The sequence below is a fragment of the Lepidochelys olivacea genome (assembly GCF_965140295.1).
Source record: "Lepidochelys olivacea isolate rLepOli2 genome assembly, chromosome: 4".
NCBI lineage: Eukaryota > Metazoa > Chordata > Testudines > Cheloniidae > Lepidochelys > Lepidochelys olivacea.
Genome location: NC_140414.1, coordinates 95,477,955 through 95,498,434, shown reverse-complemented (window position 1 = coordinate 95,498,434; position 20,480 = coordinate 95,477,955). Strand labels below are relative to the sequence as shown.

Sequence of the window (20,480 nt, the reverse complement as noted above, 5' to 3'; positions counted from 1 at the left end):
GTCTCTCATCATCTACTCAAAATGCAGACTCAACTGTTCCTGCAACTATTCTGTCTTGCCTGGACTGGTGAATGGACCCTGCCAGTGTATGTAGTGGAGTTCCATTTGCTCCAATTCTGCCTTGTGTGACCTTAGTCACAGATGCTTCGTTCCTCAGTTGGGGAGCACATCTAGGGAGCTTTCAGACACAAGGTCTGTAGACTGATCAGGACCTCTTTCTACAGATCAACGTCAGGTAGCTCTGAGTTATTTGTCTGGCCTGTCAAGTGTTCCTGCCCATATTGCAGGCTGTTCTATACAAGTGCTCACATACAACATTGTTGCAATGGTTTACCTCAACAAACAGGGAAATCCCTTTGGCAAGAAATACTGAAGCTCTGTCCCTTTGCATCGAGAACAAGATTACCCTCAAAGCATCTCATCTTCCTGGATCTCAGAACTTTCCAGCAGACCATCTCAGCAGGTCATTCAGCGGAGATCATGAATGGTCCCTCAGACCCAATTTAGCAAAGTCAATTTTTTTGGTATACCAGAAATGGACCTGTTCAACACTTGACTGAACAGGAAGTGTCACTAGTTTTATTCAAGGACAAGTCTCAGCCCAGGGTCCATTTTGGACACCTTTGTGGTCTCCTAGAAGGGAAAACTTATTTATGCTTTCCCCAATCCCTATGCTGCTGAGAGTCCTGGGCCAACTCAGACAAGATCATGCTGTTCTAATTTTGATCACGGTAGCCTGGCTTTTTCAGCACTGATTCTCGGACACGTTGAAGCTGTCCATTTGAGATCCCATTACCATTCCCCGGATTCTGGACATAATTTTACAGGGCCAGGCTCTGTATCCCAACTCTCTTAGCCTCCTGTGGAGTCAATAATGGAGCACCCAAGCAATGAGGTGTATTTTATCTGTTCTGCTGCAGTGGAGAGCATTTGTCTGAACAGCAGAAAGCCTTCCACCTGATACACTTATCTCATGGAATAAAAGAGGTTTTTTGTGTTCCCAGAAGAAAGATACCTCTCCATCACTGGCTCCTATTCAGTGTATTCTGGATTACCTTCTTCACTTACAGGAAAAAAGTGTCTCAGTCAGTTCCCTCAGGGTTTATCTGACTGTTATCTCTGCATTTCACTCTTCTACAGATGGGAGATCTGTTCTCCAGCCCTGTGACTATTAGGTTTTTGAAGGGTTTGAACAGGCTTTTCCCACCTGTTAGGGACCCAGCTCCACCCTGGGATCTATATTTGGTTCTCTCTGTTTTAATGGAACCCTCTTTCAAACCTATAGCTACATGCTCATTGTCTCATCTCTGGATGAAGGTGGCATTCCTGGTAGCTATTACTTCAACCGGAAGAGTTGCAGAACTTCAGGCTGACCCTCGTTATACGGTATCTTACTAGGACAAAGTTGGTTTGTATCCACATCCCAAATTTCTCACTAGTGGTTTCAGATGTTTATTTGAATCAGACTATAATACTTGCCAACTATTTTTTCTGAAACCTCACACAAAAATAAGAAAAATCTCTATACTTTGGACATTCGCAGGGCTTTGGCTTTCTACCTGGATGGGACTAAAGAGTTTAGGACATCTCTTCAGTTATTCATATCCTTTGCTGATAGGATGAAAAGAAAAACCATTATTTCAGAATATCTTTTCCTAGATCTCCTCCTGAATTTGTCTGTGCTATGAGATTGCCAACATTTAATTACCTCAAAGAGCTTTAGTGCACTCTCTAAGCTCAGGCACATTCAGCTGCTTTCCTGAGTTATGTTTCCATGAGTGGTGTTTGCAGGGCTGCCACTTGTCATCTGTTCATACGCTCACTGCTCATTATGCTTTCTCCCAGGCCTTGAGGGATGATGCTATATTTGGGAGAGTGGTGCTGCAGTCTTTGTTGAGGTAAACTCTGATTCCCTGCTCCATCTGGGACTGTTTGTATGTCACCTGAAGTGGAATGGAAATGTGCAAGCACTCAAAGAAAATATGGTTACATACCTGTTTGCTGTGTTCTTCAAGATGTGTTGCATTTGTCCATTCCATACTCCTCCCACCTTCCCCCTACACTGGAGTCACAGCAAGCACTGGCTTCTGGTGTGGAGGAACTGAGTGGGGATCAAGGCATCTCCACTCCTTTATACACTGGGCTAACAGCATGAGCATATGGAGGGTGCATGTGCTGCCTTAACCAGTACTGCTATGGGAAAAAGTTTTCTGGCTCCCGTTCCTGGGCATGCAGGCACCTGAAGTGGAAGGCAACACATCTTGAAGAACAACAGTTGCGGAACAAATATGTAATCTTTTTTTAAATGAAATTATCTGGGGAAAAAAATTCCATGTAGAATTACGCAGAGAAATTTTAAACAAATTGCTCACTCAGATCAAAAGGTCAGAGGAGTGTATGAAAATAAGACTTACAATAGAACACTCGATCTAGCTTTTAACTATAAAGTCAGTACCGTGCTTCTGTGACGTATTACTAACATGACCATTTGGAAACTGGTCCCTAGCGCATTTAGTGGTGGTTCAGACAGCTGACCCCACCGCCTTGCTTTCAATTTCTCCTCCAGATATCTGTGGCTCCTCATTGCAAAGAGGAGACTGGATGCCATTAAAAACAGATGAAAATGAAGAGGATATCTCCTGCTTGACACAGGAGCCACCCTCCAGGATTGTGCCACAAGCAGAATGGTTAAAAATCACTAAATACTTCCCCAGTACTAGTATTCTATCTAAGCAAGTGCTGTAGTTGCATAGAGTTGCTTGGTACAAACAGAGAGGGATGTGTATACAGGTCACTGTTAAACTGGTAAAGTTTTGAGAATGCCTGTACTGGTAGATAATTTTCTTGAAAATCTTCAGAAAGTAAAATGTGCTTGTCAATAAAACAGTGAGAGAAGTCCTCATTGAGGTGAAAAATTCTTGTTTAATAAATTCCGCATAATTATAACTGAAAATGGTATAACTGCTTTTTATGGAGAGGGTAAGATCAATACGGATATTGTAAATCTTTCAGCCTATAGTACAAATTTAAATGTGTCAGTTATTACTGCATCAATCAAGATTTTGTTCTGCTCAATGTTGGCTTACAGCAATGTCTTTCTACAAAACAAATACTATAGACTTATTTTTTTTTTTAATAAAGAAAAGCTCCTGTTGACGTCAGTGGGATTTCTAGTTGCTGCTCTACTTTCAAAATCAGGCCACTTATTTTTTTCCTCTTGCAAAACTGGCATTTTGGTTTTATTATTTGCATTTGTTCTGGTTTATTAAGATGATGAAAATAACTTTGGCTGATCAAAACAATCCCACAAAGCGATGCTCTTAGATAATCCTTTCAGTTTCTCTAATTCTTTGATAGTTTGATCAAAGAATGTATCTGAAAGATTAAAGTCTTGTGTTTTCCACTGACTGTTGATTTCTCAGGCTATTAAATGAACAACTACATCGGTCCCTTGAAGATCTTCAGCACCAATCCTCTCTTAAAAAGGATGAACTTCAATCAGCTCAAGAGGAAATTGCAAAGCTAGAGGAGAAAATAGGTAATCACTTCATTTTCTTTTTTGCATTGATTTTCTATATTTAAACCAACAAAAACACCCATTTCTTCTCTTACAGATAGGTTAAACCATAAGAGCTCTTCACAGGATGAGACCGTGAATGTGCTCAGAAGTACCATTAGTGTCCTGGATAAGGAAAAGGACAGTCTTCAGGAAACTGTAGATGAAAAGACAGAAAGAATTGCATGTTTAGATGACAACTTAGCTAACAAGGTATGTACACTAACTACTTAGTGTATTGCACTTGATTAGTAACTTCCATCTGAGGATCTCACAGCGGTACACAAAAATTAGGGCAAGATTTTGTTGTGATGCAGAAGGCCTTTGTATTGCTTAGGCCCTGTGTTTAAAGATTTAAGTGGCGCCTAAGCTCTTGCACTACCAGTGATAGAACCTGCATCTACTGACTCCCAGTCATTTATCATAACTGCTAGATATCCTTCTTCTACAAACTTCAAATTAGTCCTAAGTTTCATTTTTATTGTAAGAAGTTTGGAAATTTGAACATTTAAAAAACCCAGTTACCTATTGCTGAATAGTAAATTAAAGCTTTTATAAATGCTACTTTAAAGTAAATTATGCCCAGTTTGAATTATTCTGGGTATTTTGCAGCATAATATGTAATATAAATTTCATATATATTTCACAGGAAAAAACAATTGCTAATTTCAGACTAACTCTGTCAGAACTGGAGTCTTCCGTAAAGTAAGTAATCACTGAGATGATTTTCTGTTGGTTTTATTTTCCTAAGATCAATGTCGTCTTCAGAATAAAAGCACTAGCTGCCAGGCTCTTATTGTATTTTTGGTGACATATACTTAATTATATATGGTATCAAACAGGGCAGTATGATTTACATTGTGGAAAAAATAAATCTCGTTGCAGAAGACACTTCCCCTCAAATACTGTAGATGTGGGGCTAGTGGATGGTGAGGATTAAAAGTGGCAATAGCAATTGTTTATCTGGGTAATTAAACTTCTGTGCATTTAATTTTTCTATAAGTAGCACTTAACTTGCACTTCTAAGGGCTTGTCTACACTACCCGCTGGATCGGCAGACAGCGATCGATCCAGCGGGGGTCGATTTATCGCGTCTAGTATAGACGCGATAAATCTACCGCTGAGCGCTCCCGTCGATTCCGGTACTCCACCAGAATGAGAAGCGCAAGCGGAGTCAACTGGAGGGCGTCAGGGGTCGACTTACCACAGTGAAGACACCGTGGTTAGTAGATCTAAGTACGTTGACTTCAACTACGCTCTTCACGTAGCTGAAGTTGCGTATCTTAGATCAACCCTGTGTGGTGGTGTAGACAAGCCCTAAGTTACAGTGACTTTGTAAACATGGGGTTGTGCTGTTCTATATTCCCCCTTAGTTGTAAGTGTTGTTCAGATATCACGAGGGGGCATAATTTGGCCTGCAGACTCTCCATTATTGGTGACGTAATTAATTCTGCCTTCCTAAATTACTTGTACAGTTTTAGTTACATTGAATATCCCTCCTTACTACTGGTATAGAATTGCTATGTAGTGTTGTGTGCTGTTAAACAGTTGATCTGTTCTATCCCAGTAGTGACTGCATTTCAATGTTGGATGAATGATTTCTGTATCTACAGTTTGTAAAGTGATTTGGGATCCTTTTGGATGGAAGTTACTGTAGAAATTAGTGATAGTCCTGAACCATAAAGCTTGGATCCAGAGCCAGATTTTCCCAAATCACAGGGATGTTTGGATGTAGGTTTTGGTTTGTTCCTTTATAGAGGTACCAAAGTTTGGTACCAGATCTGAACTTCCCCATAGATCAAGTATATTTTGATATGTGGGTCAGTTCAGGCCCATATCTGATAGAAATATCAAATGTTGTTGTTGTTTACTGATAATGTTGGCCTTATTAGCACTTGAGTGATCAGTCTGCCAGCCATTAGGCCACGGAAGATACATAGGAGAGGAATGATCCAACTTAAACTGTTATTCCCCATTCACTGTATTTACTACTTCATAAATAAAACTTCTCATGTTTAGTCGTATGGTTGATCTATTGCACTGAACAAACTCCTGTGTTCTACTTGAACCTTCACAAACCTGTACTCCATAAAGAGAGCATAACTTAACTCAGTTTTGTTTTGACTTTTATCTTCATTATATTGGGTTTGAACTCCTACTGGGTGGGTTTGTGGGGCTATCAGTTAGAAACGTTCTCTTTATCTAAAACTACTCAAGATAGCCATCAGGCCATTTTTACAAAGTCACTTTTTAAGGTAAAACTGCAGCATTAGAGCATAACAACTGCACATCTAGTTGATAGAATGCAGAGTACAGTGTGCTTAGATGGAAGCAGATAGTTAGTAGGGAGACCTGAGGATATGACTATCTATTTAAGCATACATGGAACACTTGCAAAATAATTGAGGCACCTTACTGGATGCCTAAGCTTTAGAGTGCTTTTAAATAAACAATCATTACTAATGTATGCAAATACCTCTATATGTTCCCCATTTCATACAAATCAAATTACTGAGCTATTTAATTTATTATTTTCAAAATTCATTCTTTATTTCTGTTGTCCGTAAAGTTTTACATATTTAAACTAATGTCCACAAAATCCACAAGCAATTGTGATAAAATATATAAAGTATTGAAAACTATAAAACAATATGGAACAATGTAAATCATATTGAACTATTGTAATTACATCATTATGTCTAATTCACCAACAATTCAATTCATAACCTCCTCTGGAAAATAGAAGTCCAAATAAATATTAAAAGGCTGCCAATCTTTGTTTGTCAGAAACCTTTAATAGAATTTATTGCCTTGTGTTTTTCTTCACTTCTTTGTTATCTTCTCATATTTAAGGAAATCTCTTGCTGAGTCTGTTCTTCTCAAATAATGTCAAAATAGCTCTTATATGTTATAAAACTGGTAATAATGCAGATAGAAAATGTTTTTCTCCAAAATATAATAGCATAGAGATTACCATTTTGAATCTAGTGCCTTAGTGTTTTACAGATCTGTTTTAAACCATGCAACTCTCCCCCAATCAGCAGGGCATATATGTCTGACAATTCCTGGGGGCTCCCAGGGTTGTGAGGCACCTCTCAACCATCTGTCTTTAGTGTGAGGAAGCTTTGTTTGTGCCTGTCATGAGTTAGCTCCCCAGCTCCTCCAGCCATTTGCAACACAAACATTCCCCTCTAGGCCTTGCTGGCCCCACTGTCACCCTCTAGGTTAGCGATTGACATACCCTATCCTTGAGTCCGCTGAGTGTCATCCTGGAGTGTCTCACCCCGATCCATGGGACACTTGCAGTATTCACAGATTTGCTGCTTCCAAAGAAACAGTAGTCCCCAGGTTACCAGTTCTACCTCAGATCACCACTCGGCTTAACGCACAGAATTTATGTATGTTTATAATGAAATCAAGTATAAGTTTAATTAACAGAGCATAGAGATTCAAGTAATAGCAAGTAGTAGTATTGGAAACAATTGTTTACATATAAAATAGAATCATAACATGCATTCTAGATCCTAAACTTAATTCACTAGATACTTTTATGTCTTGCAAGGATTTTGGGTGAGCCAAACTCTACAACGCTTTACAGACAGGTTAGGCTATGACTCTTCTTTCATCAGACAGATGCACTGTCAGCTTACCTGCTTGGTGAAGGATTTCATTGTGTTTCTTTGCCCTTTCCCCACACCCTGAAGATATACCAGTCCCATCTGTTGTTTTATTCATAAACAGGACACCCCCTGCTGTTTGTGTCATCTTGTAGACTTCCTGTCTTGTAGATTTAGCCTGTGGCTCAGTACACAAATAGGCATAACTCTGAGGCATAAAATACGCAAATGACCAGACAGGGCGATAGGTGTCTGCTATCTCCTGCCTGAAAGGAACTTTTCCAAGGTATGTCACTTCCTGGTGATCTCCCTTAACTCCAAGACCTTAAGACCATAATTTTCTGTATAGATGCATAACTCAAATATTATATGCACACACATTTCACGATGATTATGTCAACCAGTGGGCTACTGGCTCTTGCTAGAAATCTTACATGCCTCCCTTCGGTGAATTATTGTGCATACATCTGACCCAGGGAATCACTGTAAAACCCTATGAGCCCCCTATGCACTCTGCCAGTTGGCATCAAGGGGTCCCTACAGATGAGTTCCAAAGACAAGTAAACTACCTTCTTTGTTTCTTTTTCTGATATAGGCTTCAGCTGATCCTTTTTTAGTTGTCACCTTTCAGACATTTCTTCAGTTAACTGCTGACATTTTTTTTTTAAAGGTTAAACATTTTATTTGAAGGTCAGCTTAACTGGAGTTTTGGTGCATTGGTATATGAAACATCTGTGGAGAAAAGCTATATATATATAAGTATGTGTATGTGTGTATGTGCTTATGTAGGTGTATATATAGGTTACAATAGAAATATATAATGTATATTTTTATTGTGGGTTTTGTCCCTGTCCTTCACTCTTTGATTGTGGCCTTTTTAGATTGAGAGTTGTTTGGAAGAGGAATTGTCTTCCTCTGTGTGGGCAGTAGCTAACTTATTGTAGCCACTATCAGAATACAAATAAATAAGAGTAATTCCTGTTCCTTGACGGTAGGGTATATATGCTTACCAGATTATCAATCACTGTGATCTTCAGATCTGTGTGTGTGTTTTCTCATAGATACCAAAGCCTGAAGAGTCCATTATGGTCATCTGGTCTGACCTCCTGTATAACAGAGGCCATAGAATTTCCCAAAAATACTTCCTAGAGCATATCTTTTTAGGAAAACATCAAACCTCGATTAAAATATTGTTAGTGATGGAGAATCCACCATGATTCCATATATAGTTCCAATCATTAATTACTCTCACTACTTAAAAAAATTACACCTTATTTCCAGTCTGCATGTGTGTAATTTTTTAAAAAGAACTGGAAAGAGGCAGCAACTCGTCATTTGAAAACCCTGGTGCCCCTTATGACCTGAGCACTTAGCTGAAGTCCAGGGTCCTGCAGGTGGTTATCATTAGGAGGAGGAATTGATGATGGAGTCAGGTAAATTTGATGCAATTCTTTTTATTTACAAAGAATGTACAAAGTCCTGTTTCCCTGAACCCAGAAGGACTCAAACAGGAGACAGTTTATTTTAGCTTCTTTCAGTGATTTGCACATGTGTATTCCATTTTTGATGTGCGTACTCCCTGTTCAGTCATTGAAAATTTTTCCCTTAGTGGTACCTATCGGGGCAGCTTGAGCACCGTCTGCTGCTGCACATCACTGTGCACTGGTATAAAGCGCCCAGCCGCCCCCCAAGCTCCTTTAGTTCCTTCTTATCGCCCATGATGATCATTAGAATTGCTTGTCTTGTCTTAGCAAGTGATCTGTGTGTTCATTGTAAATGAATCATAGTTAGTTTTCTAGATTTAAAGCGTTTTTGCTTAGTTAATAGTGTAGATAACATAAGTGTTCTTTTTAGAACACAGATGGGTTTTTTTTCTGTTACTTGGTACTGAGAAATGCCTTGGTCACTCGGCTTCAAGCCTGGCTTCTCTTGCGCTAGGCCAATGCCCATGAGCGACCCACACTCAAGCTACTCAAGTGTTTAATGGAAGCTCGTATTCAGATTCATTACCCACCACCAGTCCACTGGCCTTATTGGAATCTGTTCAGTTTCCTCCAGTTTCTAGGTAATACGTGAGACATTCGTGTTCTGTGTCCTCGGAGAGGGATGGGGCAAGTTACTCACCAGTTATTGCCTGTTCCTGAGCCTGGTACTGAGCAGCAAGAGGTGGTTCACGAGGACCTTGCTGGAAAACTAGTGGAGGAAGAGTAGCCTCAGCCTGGGCTGTCCACCTCTTCCTGCTTTCCTGTAATCTTCTCAGAGGGCCTCCTCCAGATGACTATAAGATCCCCCCAAGAGTTGTTAAAGAGGGTGGCCTTAAGCCTGGAGATCCAGATGGAGGAGGTTAAAGAATCCTCACACTGCCTGGTTGATATTTTGGCCAGAGCAGGGCCTTCGAGAGTGGCCTTACCTATTAACGAGGCAATTATGGACCCTATTAAGGCTCTCTGGCAGATCCCTTTATCCCTTCCCCCTACCTCAAGAAGGGCCAAATGTAAGTACGATGTGCCTTCCCAGGGGTCTGAATACTTATATTCTCATTCCTCTGGGCTCTGGTGGTGTCTGCGACGAGTGAAAGGGAATGGCAAGGACAACAAAGGGCGACCCCCAAATCAAATGATGCCAAAAAAAAAAGAAAGATTTATTTGGTAGAAAAGTTTATTTAACTGAGAGATTGCAACTCAGGATTGCCAACCAGCAAGCGCTATTGGGTCAATATGATTTTAATGTTTGGGACTCCATTTTAAAGGTTAGAGACGTGCTGCCAGAGGACACTAGGCAAGAGTTCTCGTTAGCTGAAGAGGGGAAATCTGTAGCTAGATTTTTCACTGCAGGCTGTGTTGGATGCTGTGGACTTTGCGGCTAGATCCATGGCTTGTGCAGTGGGTACGTGCAAGAGCTCATGGCTGCAAACCTTAAGGCTTACATAGGAGGTCCAACAGACTTTGAAGGATCCTTGCTGTTTTTGGGGAAAACTGACCCTAAGCTCCAGGGCTTGAAAGACTTTAGGGCAACTCTAAAGTGTCTGGGGTTCTATGCTCCAGCCCCACCCAGAAAGCACTTCTTCCCACAGCAGACCCACCATTACTCTGCTGCTGCTCCTTGGCAGGACCTGCAGAGAAAGAAGAATTGGGGTTATATACGTAGACCTCCCCCTCCTTCTGCTTCTGCATTAATGCTTTCTCCATGACATCCCCAGGGGATGCTAAACAGGTGTTTTGATGGGATGCAGAGGGGATTCCAGTTTCCAGGATGCTCTGACATCCAAACTGCCTTATACAATCTTGTTTACGTCCTTAAAGTGATATCTAATTTTCATATTAATCAGAAAATTTACTTACCTATGTTTTACCCAAAATCTCATGAAAATAGAGAGAAACATCATCTGCACACCTGAGATGTTAGAAGAACGTTGGCATTCCACATAGACAGGAGTAAACAGTTTTGTTTGTCAACCCAACTGTTCGTTGTCATACCAGACAGAATGAAGAGTCTCCCAGTCTCTTTCCAGAGACTTTCATTTTGGATAACTTCATGCATTCATGTTTGTTACGATCTGGCAGGTAATCCTGGCTGCCAAACTATTGGCACATGCCACAAAATTGTAAGCAGCCTCAACTGTGTTCCTTGTGCAAGTCCCTATCCAGGACATTTGTAGAGCGGTAGTTCACGTCTTTGCATCCCGTTATTCCATTATTCAGTATGCCAGAGAAAATGCTAAATTTGGATGAGTTGCACTCCAGTCTGTGTACATGAACTCTGATCCTTCCTCCTACGTTACAGTTTGTGAGTCACCAAGAATGGAATGCACATGTGCAATCACTCAAAATAAAAAAGGTTTACTGACCTTTTGTGACTATTCTCCTTTGAGATGTGTTGCACATATCTATTCCACAGCCCACTTGGCAAGAAGGTTCTGAGAGAGCTCTGAGGCAGCTGGGCCTTTTATATCAGCACATAGTGGCGTGCGGTAATAGAGGGCACTTGAGCTGCCCCAACGGGTAACACTGAGGGAAACCTTTCCAACAATGGTGTGCAAGACACACTCACACCAAGAGTGAAATGGACATGTGGAGTGCATCGAGAAGAACAGCAGTTAGAAAAGATTAGTGTGTTTTTTTTCTCACTGCTCCAGGCCCCTTTCAGCCAGCGCTCAGCCCAGAAACTTTCTCTAGGTTTTTTTCAGCTATGCTGTCAGTGCTTGTTCAGGCTGTGTCTGGCTTCCTGCTTTTTCTCGTTTCTTTGAAAACAACGAGGAGTCCTTGTGGCACCTTAGAGACTAACAAATTTATTTGGAAAATACAGTAGCAGGTGTATATATATACACAGTACATGTAAAGATGGGAGTTGCCCATCAAGTGGGGGGTCAGTCTAATGAGACAGTTCAATTAACAGTAGAATACCAAGGCAGGAAAAATCACTTTTGTAGTGTTAATGAGGGTAACCCATTTCAAACAGTTGACAAGAAGGTGTGAGTAACAGTAGGAGGAAATTATTATGGTAAAATTAGATTTTGTAATGACCCATCCACTCCCAGTCTTTATTCAGGCCTAATTTGATGGTGTCCAGTTTGCAAATTAATTCCAGTTCTGCAGTTTCACTTTGGAGTCTGTTTTTGAAGTTTTTTTGTTGAAGAATTGCCACTTTTAAGTCTGTTATTGAGTGACCAGGGAGGTTGAAGTGTTCTCCAACTGGTTTTTTAATGTTACAATTCCTGAAGTCAGATTTGTGTCCATTTATTCTTTTGCATAGAGACTGTCCGGTTTGGCCAATGTACATCGCAGAGGGGCATTGCTGGCACATGATGGCATATATCACATTTGTAGATGTGCAGATGAACAAGCCCCTGATAGTGTGGCGATGTGGTTAGGTCCTATGATGGTGTCCCTTGAATAGATATGTGGACAGAGTTGGCACCGAGGTTTGTTGCAGGGTTTGGTTCCTGAGTTAGTGTTTTTGTTGTGTGATGTGTAGTTGCTGGTGAGTATTTGCTTGAGGTTGGGCGGCTGTCTGTAAGCGAGGACTGGCCTGTCTCCCAAGATCTGTGAGAGTAAGGGAATCATCCTTTAGGATAGGTTGTAGATCCTTGATGATGCACTGGAGAGGTTTTAGTTGGGGGCTGAAGTTGACAGCTAGTGGCGTTCTGTTATTTTCTTTGTGGGGCCTGTCTTGTAGTAGGTGACTTCTGGGTACCCTTCTGGCTCTGTCAGTCTGTTTCTTAACTTCACCAGATGGGTATTGTAGTTTTAAGAATGCTTGATAGAGATCCTATAGGTGTTTGTTTCTGTCTGAGGGATTGGAGCAATTCTCCGCTTCTCTCTCGCATACATGCACATAACTTCTATTAGAAACAATACCCAGCCTAGCCCCCTCCACTCACTTAATTTAAATTCCTGAATGCCCTTAAGTATGCCTTTGTTTTGGGCAGTGCCATGCCTGTGTTTGGGATGGGAGCTGTTATTGTTTTACAAAGGAACTTAACTGTTTCTTGTGCTATTGCTGAATAGGAAACAATTTTCCTAAGAAGTTCAGCAATTTTGAAAAATTTCCTATTCCATAGTGGGATGAAACTGACCCTTCAAAAAAAATTGAAATCCATTTCCCCTCTTTGTCCCCCATAGTTTGGTGATTTTGTCACTCACCTGGGATGTAGAGACATGGGAGAACCAGGCAGAGCAGGGACTTGAACTTAGGTCTTCCATATCTCAGGTGAGTGCCCTAACTACCAGATTATTGGCTGTTCCAGATGAGTCTGTCTCTTCTGTTGAGCCATTCCACTTTGTATAAATAAATAAATATTCATTGGACCAGAGACTTTAACCTGCGTCTCCCACATACCAGATAAGTGCCCGGATCACTGGGCTATAGTCAATCTTTCTTTTTCTAACCCAATAAATATTTAATTATTTATACAAAGTTGAACCACTCCAACAGGAGAGAGAGAGAGACTCACAGGAGAATTATTAGGACACTCAAGTGGGATGTGGGAAACCTAGGTTCAAGTCCCCATCGTGCCTAATTCAATGACTTGCATCTTCTTAGCTTATGCCACCAGCAGCCTAGGTGAGGACCATGTGGAAGTCTCTCTCTTTCTCTGGTTTTGAGCAGGAATTCCATCCTGGTCCTGAGAACCCTTCTTGACAGAAGTTTTTTTTTGTTGAAACCACCGCTTTCAAAGGAGAAGTTTTGGGTAGATGAATCAGTATTTTCCAGTGGAAAAACTGTTAGAAAATTCCTGTCCAGATCTACTTACAGCCATCTTACATGAAGGACGGCAGTTACACCCACCAGTTTTAATTACGTTTCGCCCAATCGTCAACAGTTCTACATGCTTCAGTGATGACTTGCCCAAGCCACAACAAGCAGTTAAGCACTTTATGCTGGTAGGCAGTTCGACAATTTACTCTGAGCTATGCAAATTTTAATCCATCACACATGGGGGCACAAGATCCATGTAGTGGTAATTTGTTTATAACAGTGATACTCAGACTGAGGTTTGGGAGCCACAGGTGGCTCTTTAATGTGTCTCCTGTGGCTCTTTGCAGCACATGATATTAAAACACTGTGCGAGTTCATTATTAACCAGTCAAGATGCTTTTACTATGTTAGAGACTAACAAATTTATTAGAATGGAATCCATTCTATGCATCCGATGAAGTGAGCTGTAGCTCACGAAAGCTTATGCTCTAATAAATTTGTTAGTCTCTAAGGTGCCACAAGTACCGCTGTTCTTTTTGCGGATACAGACTAACATGGCTGCCGCTCTGAAACCTTTTACTATGTTATAAACCAATTGTAGAATATTTGGTCAGTGATTTTGCTGTGAGAATAATATATTATTTTATATTATATATAAGTAGTAAATGAAACAATAAATTCACACTACCATGGCTCTTTTGTGTAATGTTGATTGCTAATTTGGCTCTTGAACTACTGAGGTCTGAATATCACTGGTTTATAGTTACCTTCCGAACAATAAATAAATTAGTAAGTTGTTCCTAAAGCTTTTGTATATTCAGAGCTTATCTAACATTTTGAAGCAGTATATGCTATAATGCAAGAAGGGAAATTTTATTTAAGGTTTTCAAAATCACCCATTTGATAGCCAACTAAAGGAGGCGCTGAGTAACAGAGATCGGGAGATAGCTAGTCTCCGTCGCCAGCTTGATGCATCTCAGGTAGAGCTTGCAGAAACAGGAAGAGTGAAGGAAATGGCTCTGAAGGAAAACAGAAGATTACAAGATGATCTAGCGATAATGACCAGAGAAAACCAGGTATGAAAGTAGTGCCTGATAATGAAGTACACCAAAGCAGAGCTGGTGTTAGGCGTAAGCAATTGCTTAGGGCCCCGAGCAGCTCAAGCCCTGCCCCCCCCCCCCGACCCCCCATTCACTTTTTTAGGATAATACCATCTCTGCATCAGAGATTACTTGTATTTTTTTTTATTTTTAGGATAATACCATCTCTGCATCAGAGATTACTTGTATTTTGTCTGCATGTATTACTAAATCCAAAACTGCTATAGTCTATTATGCATTTTGAATATTTTGCTGTTCTGCATTCTTGTTAATACTAGAATATTAAGAACAGTTGAGTTGAAATGAACATATTTAGGCTGAATTTAAATATCTGCAAATGTAAGAACTTGTTCATTTATTTGGTCACCTGTGGAATCAAAATGCATTCAATTCTTATATTCTCCTCTCAAGTACCAAAAGGTTTGTTCTCCCATTGACATGTGCGGCATTTACATGCATAATTTTCCCCACACCTTTGATAGGAATAAACCCCTTATCACATGGCAGTGTCCTTCAATGTGTGTAGAAAAAGGCCAACATGTATAGCAGTGAGCTTTCAGCATGCACATTATTATTATTTTATTACACCATTGTCATACGTGAAACATTATAGTTAAAATAGAGATGGACTTTCCATTCTAAACTCTTTCTGTCTCAGGCAATCCTAGCTCTTTGAAAATGTATTTTTAGGCTGAAATTTAAGTTTTTATTTGTTACTTGTACCTCTTCAAATGCACTGTAGATGAAAACCCATCTTGTTGGACTGATTGTGTCCATCAGAGGACCCACACTGAATTAACTTCTAACACTTTGAGAATATGCTTATTTTCTTAATGCACCATTGGCTTTTAAGACATGCCATGTAATAATTACACTTCAGAAGGTGGTCTTGTGAATTAAAGAAGAATGTTAATCCACCTGTCTACATGTAAAATGGAGACAGTTTAAGGAACTCATCAGGTTTGACTGACCTTTTGGTGCATCAGTGTCTTTCAAATTTTGTGCATCCTGGGGTTCAAGCATCAGGCATCAAGCATAAATATGATGGTCATAATTAAATCAGTAAGAAAGATGGGGGGAGGGTTAGCTCAGTGGTTTGAGCATTGGCCTGCTAAACCCAGGGTTGTGAGTTCAATCCTTGAGGGGGCCATTTAGGGATCTGGGGCAAAAATTGGGGATTGGTCCTGCTTTGAGCAGGGAGTTGGACTACATGATCTCCTGAGGTTCCTTCCAACCCTGATATTCTATGATTCTATGGCATAGTGTTTGAGTTTGCTCAAAAAGTTCTTTTCAAAACCATTAAGATTTTTTTTAAACCTTGTGAATGCTTCATTCTCCATTAAGAAAAACATTATTTTTAATTGTAAAATAAATCTGGATATGGATTACTGAAGTATAAAAAAAAGTTCTAAACAAATTTTTGTTTTTGTTTTTTTTAACTTGCAAAACATTGGGTCATAGGATATATTAATAGAACTCAAATTATCTGACTAAAGCTTTTGGTTGTGTTGTAACTCCAGTTAATTGATTCCTAGTTAGTTTGAATTAACCAGCACAATAACAAATGCTAATTTAGACGCTTCACAAAAAATTCTTTCTGGTTGTGGTTCAGTCTAAGTTTCAGCCACTTTGTTAATCTTCTGATTTTTGAGTCATGAGCATTAATTTGAAAACTGTGTAAACGGAGACCTTGTGAAAGTAACAATAAGAGTCTGTTGCTTAGGTCACTCCTCCCTCTCTGCTTCAGATTACTCAACTGAGAAAGTAGGGAAAATGCCACTCCCCTATAGTCAAAAGGGGAGGGATCTTGAAAGAACTTTAATGGATGTTCACAGGGTGGGGGCTGTCCTCCTTCTCCCCAGGGGCAAACTGCCTTTAGATTGGCTGGGGATGTAAGAATGGGCTAGCTGGTTGGCTCTTATCCCCTCCGCCCTTGCCTGTTTAAACTCTTCCAAATTGAATCCAGTGAAATAAGTGGTATGTGAAAACGGGGGCATAACACCATTTCCCAAGTGTTTTGTTAAATAAAGTTGTGGCCTGCCAATTAAAATCCATTCTCTGTTGTTTATTCACCTCCATGTCCTGATCAATGTAGAATTTAACAGGGTGGTGTATGGAAATCGGATTTACTGAATGAACAACTCCAGAGCAGAATAAAGAAAAATATAGGGCACTTCACAGGCATGCGTACTTTAGTATATTTTATTTTAATAAACTATTCAGTTTTCATGTAATGTCTTTAGACAGTCACTACTGAACTAGAAGAAGCAGTACGTGAAAAAGAAGAAATGAAGACTAGAGTTCATAATTACATAACTGAAGTCTCCAGATTTGAAAGCTTAATGGCTTCGAAGGTGAGGAAATAAAGTCTGTAAATTGGCATTTGTGTGTTTTTAATAAAAGTTGTTTCAATTATGACATGTTTTAATTAGCCTACAATAAAATTAAGATTTGTAGATGTAAATGTTTCAGTTTATTTTAAAACTAGTAATGTATGTATGGAAAACCCTGTTAGATTACAGGCTTTAAGACAGTCTGGCAGACTTCATTGATAATAGTTACATTGTCAGCAATGGTGAGGAGAAGCATCCTCACGTTTGGTTGGTTGGATGTTTTACAGCATAGATAGTGATATATTTCTAGCATTACTTCCTTGCTATGAGGAACAAAGCAAGATCTAATGATCATTTTTAATCAGGCTTGGAAGGATTAGATTTTTATCTCTAAATGTCATTTTCACTGTACACACAAATCAATGAAAAAATATTTCCAAATTTGCAAAGTAAAAAAATTCTGCTTCGGAAATTATTAGAATCAAAATACAGTGATGTTCCTCGAGTGGTGGTCTCTGTGTATTCCACCGTGGGTATGTGTGCTCTCCATGGCCCGGAGTCAGAGAATTTTTGAAAGCAGGGTCCATTAGTCTGCACATGTGCCCTTGCTCTCCTCATGCCTCCAGCCAAGGAGATAATGGACGGAACAGACCAATTGCCTCTCCCATTCCTTCTTATCACTGCTTGGCTTAGGTTGGATTCTCCACTGTCCAGAACTTTCTCTTTCCCTCTTTATTCTTCAGTCTGTAAATGGTTTAGAGTTTTACTCTATAGTATTTAGCTAAGTTTATTAGTTAGTTATATTCCCCATCCTGGGGAACTCTCCCTCCCCATATCTCATTACCAGTACTGGACTACGCCCAGAACTCCGGGCTTCAAAATCTATACTACTTTCCTGCACTCCTTCTTGGTCTGTAGAAACGATCAACACTGCCTGTACAGCCTATGGGAAGCTCACATCATGGCAAAGTGCAGAATCTGCTGCTCTTCCCCCAAAGAGGTGGGAACTTCATCTTAAGAAGCACCTTATGGAGAAAGCCATGAGGCTGCAGTTGGCCATGAGGCTCCAGTCAGGGGACCGTCTCCTGTATATTGGCCTGACTTAGGAGTGAGGGAATCTACTTCCACAGATCACTTGTTAGGGTCTTGTTGGGAATACAAGGAGCATTCTCTTAAACACTAGAGCAAATCCTCCTCTGAGCCCATTTCAAAGAAGTCAGATAGAGCCTCCCTAAGTCAAGTAAGTCGTCTTGCTTAGCCCAAAAGGACTTGGAATATCCTAAGTCTCAGGGTTGTCACAAGAAAGCTCACAAATCCAGAGCTCTGTCTGTAGCAGACCACACTACAGTGGCAACAGTACCTCCAATAGCAACTAAACTTAAACACCAGGAACCAATGGTACCAGCAAAAGGCAACCATCAGGAACCTCAGCCACTAATGGTACCAGCACTGCTTCACCAAACAATGGTACAAACTGCTCCAGGTCCATCAGTTTGAGTGAACAGGACCCCTCGCATTCCTGGGAGAGTGGAGACTTACTCTATACCTGATGACATTTTTGCGCTCTCTGATTCTCAGGACCATTTCTATCAGGTCCTGACTCCACCAGTATATGCAAGTTATGGAAGGATTCTGTCTCCCTTTGCATCTTCCAACCATTGTTTACTTCCAACATAACTTTACTGCCAGTAGACACAGAATTGGTCTTTTCTTTCTCAGGAGACACTGAACCACCAGAAGAACCTGTGTCTCCTTCTCTGAAAGATACCTTCTTAGACAAGAAACTAGGATCTGTATGGAACCAACCTCCACCTCAGCACCTGTCTCGGAACCAATTGTACCCCATACTATTGGGGGACTCCATGGCCACACTTTGACCTTTCTTAATGGCACTGTTTTCCCACAACTGGAGTGAAATAATAGCAGACAAGTGGGTAATAGACATCATCCATTCTGGTTATGCGATCAAACTTACTTACCTATCCCCTCCAAAACTCCTATCTTTGCCCATTTCATGGGCCATTCTCATGAGGAGATTCTCAAACAGAAAGTTGAATCCCTCCTACGGTAAGGAGCAATAGATCAGGTACCTCTTCAGCATCAAGGAAAGCGGTTTTACTCATCATTCCTTCTAATACTTAAAAAAAAACAAAACAAAAAAAAAAACCGAAAGAACACACCAATAACAAAAAACGGTGGCTGGAGACCCATTCTCGATTTCCGCCATCTCAACCACTCTATTCGCAAACTGAAATTTTGCATGTTCACACTAGCATCTATAATTCCATACCTAGAAAAGGAACTTAATTTACAGCTTTTGATGTGAAGGCCACATACTTTCATGTGTATGCTCACCCCGCTCAGAGACATTTTCTCAGATTCATAGTAGGCCCTAATTGCTTGCAATACAGAGTGCTCCCTTTTGGCCTTGCAACCACTCCAGGGTCTTTACCAAGTCTTTATGGTAGTAGCAGCCCATGTCAGGTGTGGTTTCACCATTTTCCCAATCTCAGTGACTGGCTTCTCATTGCCCATATAAGTCAAGAAGCCTATGAGTCAACTTCTTCAATGCTTCAGTTCCTGTCTTCCCTACGGGTCAGCATAAACCTGGTTCTGCTTTCACTCCAGCACAAACTATAGACTTCATCAGAGCATCCATAAATTCAGTCATGGTAAGAGCTTATCTGCTGATGGACAGATTCCAAGCAGGGAACGATTTCATAGATCAGGTCATGAACAACCCTTGAACACCAATCAGAATTTCTCTCTCACCTGGAACATATGACTTCATGAACTTACATCGTGCCATTCGCCAGACTCCACCTTTGTTGCCTGCAAGCATGACTTCAAGCGTACTCAACAAGCAGAGAGTCTGTGAACACCATGGTAACAGTTTCTACAAACTAACATCATCTGTACTATGGTGGGAAAATTGCCACCAAGTATTTTTGGGTATTCGTTTCCTTTTCCCCTTCACCATACAGGACAATCTTATAGATGCTTCCCTCTTAGGATGGAGAACCCACATGGATTGCCACACAGCACAGGGCACTTGGACACCCTGAGAGGCCAGGATGCACATCAGTGTTCTGGGATTACAGGCAGTCCAAGACACTTTCAAAGCCTTTCTCCCATTTATCCAGTGTTACTATGTCCTCATAATGTTGGAAAATATGACGATGGTCCTTTACTTCAACAAACAGGGAAAAGTGAGATCTGTTCCTGTACTTTCCCCCAGAAATGTGCATCTTGTACTGCCCAGAGCCCTCCTGGACAATACAAGCTCATACAAAGCCTGTCATTTATTAATAGAAAATGCTATGTACAAATCTTGTTATCCCAAATGGAGTCTCTCAAACATTTGAATCCAAATACTTTAGTTTAGATAAAACAATAAAACAAATGTATCAGCTATAGAAAGATAGATTTTTAAGTCACTAAGAGTAATGAGGCATATAAGTCAGAATTGATTACAAGGAAATACAAGTTTCAACAGTTTTTCTGTCTGAATCCTTCAGTCAGGATCTCCCCCCGATCCAGTGCGGCATCTTTTCTTCAAGTGTTGTTGATGCTGTTGGTAGAGAGAAAGGGAGAGAAGATTTGGGGCATCTGTCCTCTCCCCTCATAACCCTTTCTCTTGCACAACAATCATCTCTTGCTGATAGTCAGAAGACAG

The 20,480-nt window shown here is 40.5% G+C and overlaps 1 protein-coding gene across 3 annotated transcripts in view; it reads left to right on the top strand.

Moving 5' to 3' along the window:
* CEP135 (centrosomal protein 135) overlaps window positions 1-20,480 on the top strand; it is a 103,068-nt gene that overhangs the window by 61,875 nt on the left and 20,713 nt on the right. For all 3 annotated transcript variants that reach the window (XR_014711434.1, XM_084627093.1, XM_084627092.1), the window contains 5 exons: window positions 3,423-3,538; window positions 3,615-3,769; window positions 4,206-4,261; window positions 14,279-14,447; window positions 16,715-16,825. Coding sequence is in view for 2 of the 3 variants with exons in the window: in XM_084627093.1 (XP_084483219.1) it covers window positions 3,423-3,538; window positions 3,615-3,769; window positions 4,206-4,261; window positions 14,279-14,447; window positions 16,715-16,825 (607 nt within the window). In the remaining variant the exon portion in view is untranslated. The remainder of the gene's footprint in view (window positions 1-3,422; window positions 3,539-3,614; window positions 3,770-4,205; window positions 4,262-14,278; window positions 14,448-16,714; window positions 16,826-20,480) is intronic.